Source organism: Xiphias gladius, chromosome 22 (assembly GCF_016859285.1).
Source record: "Xiphias gladius isolate SHS-SW01 ecotype Sanya breed wild chromosome 22, ASM1685928v1, whole genome shotgun sequence".
NCBI lineage: Eukaryota > Metazoa > Chordata > Actinopteri > Istiophoriformes > Xiphiidae > Xiphias > Xiphias gladius.
Window position 1 is genome coordinate 15,013,000 of NC_053421.1, and position 8,600 is coordinate 15,021,599.

General features: G+C 37.9%; 2 protein-coding genes across 2 annotated transcripts in view; both read left to right on the forward strand.

Moving 5' to 3' along the window:
- LOC120783652 (sodium-dependent neutral amino acid transporter B(0)AT3-like) lies at positions 1 to 6,470 on the forward strand. Its single transcript, XM_040116769.1, has 12 exons — positions 1 to 262; positions 1,387 to 1,527; positions 1,711 to 1,848; positions 1,945 to 2,126; positions 2,660 to 2,770; positions 2,867 to 2,979; positions 3,089 to 3,217; positions 3,494 to 3,650; positions 3,752 to 3,956; positions 4,404 to 4,563; positions 4,650 to 4,812; positions 4,916 to 6,470. The coding sequence occupies exons 1-12, from the start codon at positions 88 to 90 to the stop codon at positions 5,108 to 5,110; spliced, it is 1,869 nt and encodes a 622-aa protein (XP_039972703.1). The 5' UTR covers positions 1 to 87; the 3' UTR covers positions 5,111 to 6,470.
- LOC120783973 (solute carrier family 40 member 1-like) overlaps positions 6,464 to 8,600 on the forward strand; it is a 4,635-nt gene continuing 2,498 nt past the window's right edge. The window contains exons 1-6 of the mRNA XM_040117380.1: positions 6,464 to 7,027; positions 7,121 to 7,188; positions 7,352 to 7,511; positions 7,828 to 7,943; positions 8,154 to 8,280; positions 8,471 to 8,597. Coding sequence (XP_039973314.1) covers positions 6,919 to 7,027; positions 7,121 to 7,188; positions 7,352 to 7,511; positions 7,828 to 7,943; positions 8,154 to 8,280; positions 8,471 to 8,597 — 707 coding nt within the window. The 5' untranslated portion in view covers positions 6,464 to 6,918. The remainder of the gene's footprint in view (positions 7,028 to 7,120; positions 7,189 to 7,351; positions 7,512 to 7,827; positions 7,944 to 8,153; positions 8,281 to 8,470; positions 8,598 to 8,600) is intronic.

Consider the following 8,600-nt stretch of genomic DNA (forward strand, 5'->3'; position numbering starts at 1 on the left):
GGTAACAAGTCACCGGGTTCTCCTTTCGACAAAGTAGAAGGAAAGGACAGACAAAGAAGATTTGTGCTTGCTTCATAATATACTAAAATGACAAGGGACGAACAAGTGAAGGACAGAGACGCTGGAAGTGTTGAGCAGAAAGATATCAATGAAAGGCCAAAATGGGACAATAAAGTTCAATATTTGCTAACCTGCATAGGTTTTGCTGTGGGCCTTGGTAATGTGTGGAGATTTCCATATTTGTGTCAAATCTATGGTGGAGGTAAGAGCATTTCATTTACAATGTCCTTTGTAATGTTAACACAAAAAGTAAATTTGGACAGTCTGGCAAAAATCTGGCTTTTCACTTGGTTTTCCTTGTCAAAAACACATTTTACAGTCCAAAGGCTCTACGAAATGAGAAACTGGAAAAAACGCTCTTAAATGTTTTTTAAAAACTGAATTATCTTTTTCTATCATTTTTTTTAAAATAAGTTGTGTAAATAACAACCAACCTTTCTAGGATAACTGTTTTACTAATATGTTCCCACTATGCCAGCATTCAGACGTACACTCAAACACAAACTGCAATGTGGCACAATAACACAATAATTGAACCTTGTTTTTACATTTATTTTTCTCTTTAGCCTTTATTTGATCATCATTCTCTTACTTTCTAAATGGCAATGAGTGGAATGGCTGAGACATGGTTGAAGATATGATGTGGATATAACTGCATGGATATGACACCCTGATTAATTATCTTATTTTTCCTGTGCAGCATTGATGTTTCTAGCTGAAAATGAAGAAATATGAATTTGATCATACAACTTTTCAAGATAAACTTTCTAATTATCTTGATTAAAAATCTTATAATTTGTTTCCAGTTTCTTCTCACTGTGTACCTCTGCAACTCGCTGTTAATTATGTTCACAGTCAAATTTAGACATTACATCCACATATACTTTTAAAGGTTTTTATATGACTGTTGACATGTCTTAATCAGTTAATCCTCTTCTTTTTTTGCTTTGTTTCCTTTGCTTTTTGATACAAAAAAATGACTAATTACAGCCTGCATGCTTATTTTTCCAGTGAAGGGCAATTTAGAAACATGTCTGACTAGAGGGATTATAATATAGGGAGAGATCAATGATCATGTGACTGTAGCACATGCATGTCTCTTGTAAAATGTCATGGATTTGCCTCCCCCTTCCCCATCTTATCTGATCAACAGTCAGAGCAAATAAAGCACTGACTGGTGATAATAAAATGTCCAGTAATTGGAAACTGAATGACCTTAAAGGCAATGTCAATGGTTTTTTTTGTTGTTTTTTTTTTTGAAGGTGAAGTGAATTGCCTACTGAAAAAGTCATGTTTATTGTTTAATTTATTTTTACTTATTTCAAGGGGCGTTTCTGATTCCATATATCATTGCCTTGGTGCTTGAGGGACTTCCTCTATTGCACATGGAGCTGGCCATCGGACAACGGCTCCGCATGGGAAGTGTCGGAGTGTGGAACTCAATCTCTCCATATCTGGGAGGTTTAGGTGAGAGGGTTCGGTATCAATGAACTTTACCCTTTATGGAATTCACTCAGAAAATCAAGATGCCAAAATGGGTGAATAAAGAGTAGAACATAAAATTGAGTAAAATTCTATGACTGCCTTGAGATCCCTGCCACCTCTACTGTAAATTAATTTTTGATGTTTAATATCTACATGTATACATAGGTGTGGCTTCCATGTTAGTATCCTTCCTAGTTTGTCTGTTCTACAACATGATTTTGGCCTGGGTCCTCTGGTACTTCTTCCACTCCTTTCAAAGTCCACTGCCCTGGAGGGACTGCCCATTAAACTTGAATCATACTGGTAATTTTTACATCATAATAATATGAAGGCTAAATAATAATAAATAAAAGACAGAAAGTCCAAACATGATATAATAATATAATCTCTTGGATACAGGCTATGTAACTGAATGTGAAAAGAGCTCACCGGTGAACTATTTTTGGTATCGTGAAACACTGAACATAACATCAGACATCGAGACCAGTGGGTCCTTAGAGTGGTGGCTTGTGTTGTGTCTTGCATCGGCTTGGTGCCTTGTGTACATCTGCTTCATACGTGGAATTGAGACTATTGGAAAGGTAATTTATCTGTTTCATGTAATGCTAAAAATCATTGTTATTGTTATATCTTACTACTACTATTTGTTATATCTTACTGCCCAGAAACCAGTAATTAATGGCAAAAAGTTTGTATCAATTGAGTAACACTGGCTTTCCTCACACAGATTGACATGAGCTAAAAGACACATGAAATGGATCCTAATTTTGCAGGACTCCACTAGTGATACTGCACAAGAAGTTTAATAGAGTTTTCACATGTATTATGGACCCTAGTAGAGGCTGCATTAGGCAATGAGGGCAAGGGAATGTAGAGCATGGGTCTTTCACTCTCCCCACCTGTATCATCTACACAAGTGACAACAACTCAAACTGTTTAGAGCCGTTTAAAAATTTCTCCAACATTAATGCTCATGGGAGCACAATTTCAAAAATAACCTGCTGATGCTTTACAAATCAGAATTCAGAGGAAGGATTACCAAAATCTGCACATGAAATGCATGTGTATGAGGTGGATATTAAATTTTAAATCAATGTCTAAACTTTTTCAACAGGCTATTTATGTCACAGCCACTTTTCCATATCTTGTTCTGACCATCTTCTTGGTCAGAGCCTTGACTCTGTCTGGGGCAAGTGATGGCTTAATATATCTCTTCACTCCAAAAGTAAGTTTGCAGTTATCTTCTTATTGAAATGTTTTCATGACAAGATTTAATGAATGAAATCTGAAATCTAACTAAAAAATAATATGTTCATCACAGTGGGAAACTCTGAAGAATCCTAAGGTCTGGTTGGATGCTGCGACTCAGATTTTTTTCTCTTTGTCTTTGGCCTTTGGGGGACTTATTGCTTTTTCCAGTTATAATCCTCAGAAGTAAGAAAATTTGAACCTGTTTGCATTCACAGTATGATGTACAGAATTAAAAAAACAAAAAAAACAACAACAAAAAATCCAAAATTGATATAGTGATTTGTCTTTGCAGGAATAATTGCGAGAGAGATGCCCTAATCGTTGGATGTGTGAACAGTTTTACGTCGATATATGCGTCAATTCCTATTTTTTCCATTCTTGGATTTAAAGCAAATGAAAACTACAATGATTGCCGAAATTGGTATGTACCATTGAGGTAATATGGTTTGCAATAGTACAGTATATCCAGCTCCATAATTATGCAGTATTATTAAATGTGCAACTGACGATTATTCCATTAGAAGTTGTCAGGCCCCAAAGCAATGTGACGTTTGTGACTATACTATATACACCACTACAGAATCGGTCAAAAATTAAAAATCAGTTCATTATATGAAACACTCAGACTCATTATGGTCATAAGTGATGTTTTTAATAGTTGCATTAACTGACTGATTTGATTTCTTGTTGATTTTAGGAACATACTACGATTGACAAATGCATTTAACATTGCGGATGAAAACATAACTCTTGAAAACTATGATCACTGGTTAAACTATCTCAATACAACTGATCCCTCAGAGGTTGAAAGCCTCGGTCTAAAAACCTGCAATCTACAGACTTTCCTGGACCAGGTATAGTACATCTGTTACTATAAAAATTGTTTTGATAACAGTTTCCTAAACAAAGTTTTGTGAGGTTGTTTATGAGATTACGTATCACATCCTACCTGTAGAGCGCTTCTGGAACTGGAATTGCCTTCATTGTGTTCACTGAGGCGGTGATAAAAATGCCATGCTCTCAGGTATGGTCGGTCCTATTCTTTGTAATGCTCTTCAGTCTTGGCCTGTCCTCCATGTTTGGAAATCTAGAGGGAGTCCTTACCCCTCTGCTGGACCTGCACGTGGTCCCACCCTGGATGCCTAAGGAGATTTTCACAGGTAAACTGAAAGCCCTAAGAACTTTCTATGGCATTTGCAATCATTGCTTTTGGGGCATTGACAACACTAGTTTGTAGTGTGTAATATGATTATAGTGGTTATGACACACTTACACAAAAGTCAACTTGTACTGTAAAAAGACCACCTGCTGCTGCAAAGAAAATGTGCCTTTTGGAAAAATTAGTTCCTGTGTTAATTCTTTCCATGTGAAATTAAGTCCCCTTGCAATTAATTTGTTTATATGTGAGGAAAAATGTGACATCTGGATTAACATCTGCTTCGTAATGTACTTCGGGGATTTCAAATTACTTTCATTAGGGTAGACGTAATCTACCTCAACAGGCACAGGTAGATTGTGTAAAGGTTTCTTATTAGTGCCTTCGACATATTAATTATCATAGAATGGAACCATACCAGAAACTTTATATTTTGCTTTTTTGCTCATAGGGTTAATATGTCTCACCTCCTTTACTGTGGCTCTCATCTTTACTTTGGGATCTGGAAACTACTGGCTGGAGATTTTCAACAGCTACGTGGGATCCATGCCTCTGCTCATTATAGCGTTCTTTGAGATCATCAGTGTAGTATATATCTATGGAATAAATAGGTGATATTGTAATTCATGTCATCGCTGTACTTGTAATATTACAACATAGTTGAATGATTTGAAATGGTGTTTCCTTGCGCTCACAGGTTTAATGATGACCTTGAGTGGATGACAGGTCGGAGGCCGAACATCTACTGGCAAGCTACTTGGCGCTTTATCAGCCCATTCATGCTACTGGTGGTTTTTGTTGCATACGTTGTGACTGGGGCTGAACAACGACCAACTTATAATGCCTGGAACCCAGATTATGTAAGGCGGGTTTTACAGCTCTAGAACATCACTGAGTAGAATTTGTTAAATCTGGCACAAAGTGAAAAAAATACATTGACTTACAACTCCATTACCCCCACAGGTGAACTTCCCCCTTGCTGATGTTCTGCACTATCCAGAATGGGTTTTTGTTATCTGTGTCCTCTTATCTGTCCTTCCTATTGTATCCATTCCCCTTGTGGCTCTCTACAGATTCACCGGTTTCCTGAAGAAGTACATCATGAACAGGCACAATCAAAACCCATATGCAAATGAACTCTGTAATGGAGAATCGTAATTGAAAATTTTTTTGCTGTTCAATCAGAATGGTGGTCAGTACTGCCAATAGTGCGTGAGATATTTTATCATTTAATAACTTCTTAAATTTTTATCTTTATTTAGAAAGAAAGGGGCAAAGAAAAGTTTTTACTGGTTATTTTCCTTTTTTCCTCTTTCTTTGTATAGTATGTTATTGCTAGTTTCTAATTTTATTACAGTCCAAATTACATTATCACTACTATAGTGTATTGGCAGTAGCAGCTGTAATTTCAGTATATTTGCTAAATTAAAACAAATCAAATTTGTCTTACTTTACACTATTGTATTTATATTGGGGAAGGAAATGTAAACACAGCCAGATCAAATCAATGTTGGACAATATCCCTGAGAAAAATATTAACCAATTACCAAAGGCTGGGACTGAATATTAGATTTGTGTTAAAATTTTATTAAAGGAAGAAAAAAGTTAATTTCCTGTGTTGATGTTGTAAATGGGAAAGAACAAAGAGGGATGGATAACTTTTCTGAATGGTTTGTTATAAGCACATTATTAATTTTCCAAAACAATATCAAGCACAATATTTTTCAAGAATTTAGCACAAATGTGTACAAGCATTGCCGCATGAGCTGATGTTTGTAGAAATATTGTATTTTTATGTTCATATAATATAGTTATCTGCTTTCTACACTCTGTTACCTGCGAGTTCGAAGAGTGATGTATTGTTGCGTGATGTGCCCTTTATGTAGCGTTTTTGCACGTCAACAGTGCATGTGGGTGTATGAGAGTAGTAGGACTGTGCTTGTGTGTGTGAGGATTCATGTCCTCACTGGCCATGCGCATGTGTGTGCGTGTGTGTATTTTGAGTCATACAAGTTACACAGTTGTCCTTTTTGTGGTGTGGGTGGACAGTGATATTGTCTCCCCAGTGTCACGTGCTTTGGAATATGCTGGCTGCCTTTGTTGTCCCTCTGCCTGTTCTGCTTTTCTGGCACTTTCATACAATGGTGCACTTGAACACTGTGATGTTATTAAGCCTTTCAAACTACTACAGCTTGAATTCCAGCTCTCAGGAAAGACTAGCATCCCAATGTAGAATACATGGCACAAGATCATCAAGGAACAACGGCAAGGATTGAGTGTAACATCAGAACAAAGGTGACGACTGACCCTGCATTGACTTATGAGCGCTTTAATTATTGTCAGTTTAAGACTGCATTTATAGAGCTATGCAAGGTGTCACACTAATGCTACTTTCAATATTGCCATATCTAAATACCCAACTCTTGTTGTTGATATGCTTTTTCTGTTGTAATCTGATTTATTGACCCATTGCAGCGATTATTTATGCCTCTGGTATATTTGAGCAAAAAAAAAAAAAAATCTGATTTGACAGATTAAATTACGTGTGACGCACTTAATAATACTGAGGTGTTAAAATCAAGCTAAGAAGGTTAAAGCGGTTTGTTGAGTTCAAAATGACATGGTGTTCTAATTTTTGTTGCATTAATTTGCTGGGTAAGAAAAATAAATTCTGTATTTAATTAGTTACTACAGTACTGTCATATGTTGATTTTTGGTGTTGGTCTAGGATTGCTTCCTAGTATGATACTTAGTAAATAACCAGTAATCCCGTAAGTGATCTAAACATTCTTGTAGTCATCAATAACAAAAGTAACCTAGTATGACAACCCAAATTAAGCTGTCTCTCAAAATATCTACGTGAGTGAGTGCTGTGACATACGGTATTGTAATGCTGTACTATCCTCAATGGAACTAGAGTGCGACAAGTTCAACAGTTTGTTGGACCTACGATCCTACTCTAGGCGATGTCCCAGCGAGCAGATGCCTCCCAGTGTGGTGGGGTTGTGGTCGAATTTGAGTCTGACGACATCAGGGATGCGAGAAAAAAAGCTAAAAAACCTAGGAGTATACCAGGTGAACTCAACTTTAATCCAACTAGAATTTGTGCACTGTGTTTGCAGCAAATGTAATTTATGCTTATTCGATTTTCATGCATTTCCTCGTAAGGTTCAGCTCTTATCTACCTCAAGGGTCCCAAGTTTCTCATCTATGTCAGTGGAGCATTGTCAATGTGGGTAAGAATCATTTCCTGAAGAAACTGATCCCTGGAGAAATAGATAAGACGGCAAAACTTAAATAACTGCAAGGTGGTTTACTCACTGTAAAGTGTGTGACAACTTATAGATACCCTCTTTCAAAGCAACATATAATGATGACCTTTTATGTTGTGTTAAACAGGGCGATCGCATGTGGCACTTTGCTATCTCTGTGTTCCTGATTGAGCTGTACGGACGTAACCTGCTGTTGACTGCAGTGTTTGGATTGGTAGTGGCTGGGTCAGTGCTCCTGCTTGGGGCTTTGATTGGCGACTGGGTTGATCGCAATCCCAGGAATAAAGGTAACAATTTCCCTCACATTTGAACATTTTACCATGCAGTACATAAGAGAACAGTGATATACATCAGTGGATTTCAATCTTGGGCCCAGAAGTGTGCTGGTTTCCTATCCAACCAGGTGGTAAATTGTATTCCCCCCAATGTCTCAGGTGTAAATCAGTCCCTGATTTGATAGCTAGACTCAACACTAGCAGGACTCAAGGCACAAGGTTCACAGCCACTGACTCATATCCGTCAAGGCTAGCATTCATTTTTTACAAAATATGTTATCTATGTTCTGAGAGTCTAAAACTGTTTTTTTTTTTGTCCCCTCTTTAGTTGCACATGCGTCTCTTTTCATTCAGAACATCTCAGTGACAGTATGTAGCATTGTGCTCATGTTAGTGTTCTCATATAAGCAAAGGATTGAACAGATCTGGGATGGATGGCTTACTGTGAGTACACACCACACATCTGACTAATAATTACATTTCATAACGTGATATCCTGTTGATCTGCAAACAGAATACTCACCATGATTGTTACACAGAGGAGTTATTGCTGCTGCTGTTACCTCTGTCCTGTGTCCCTGTTGTCTCTGCTTCTGAGGTTGTGGCTACTCTGTGCTATCATAGTAACATGTTGCGTCGCAAAACTTACACAAGGTGGTTTGTTATACGGTGGTGATCGTCCTGGCAGATGTGGCAAACCTTGCAAGCACAGCGCTGACCATTGCCATTCAGAGGGACTGGATTGTGGTGATCACAGGCTACAACCGAGGTCACCTCGCTGGTGAGGAGTTTCGCTCTCTGTTTTCTTCACGTTGGATTGTATTCCATGTTTTTCATGGGCTTGCATCACTGGCTATGCTTGATAAATACTCGAATTACACAGAAAATCGGGTACTGCTCCGTTTTCTACCCTTGCTGAAAGTCCTTTAGTGGAAGCTCATTAACCTCTGTGTGTTTGATCTTAACAAAAGGAATGAATGCAACCATGAGGCGGATAGATCAGGTGACTAATATCCTGGCCCCACTAGCAGTGGGACAGGTCATGACCCTGGCCTCCAATGTAGTTGGCTGTGGCTTCATCCTGGGCTGGAACCTTGTGTC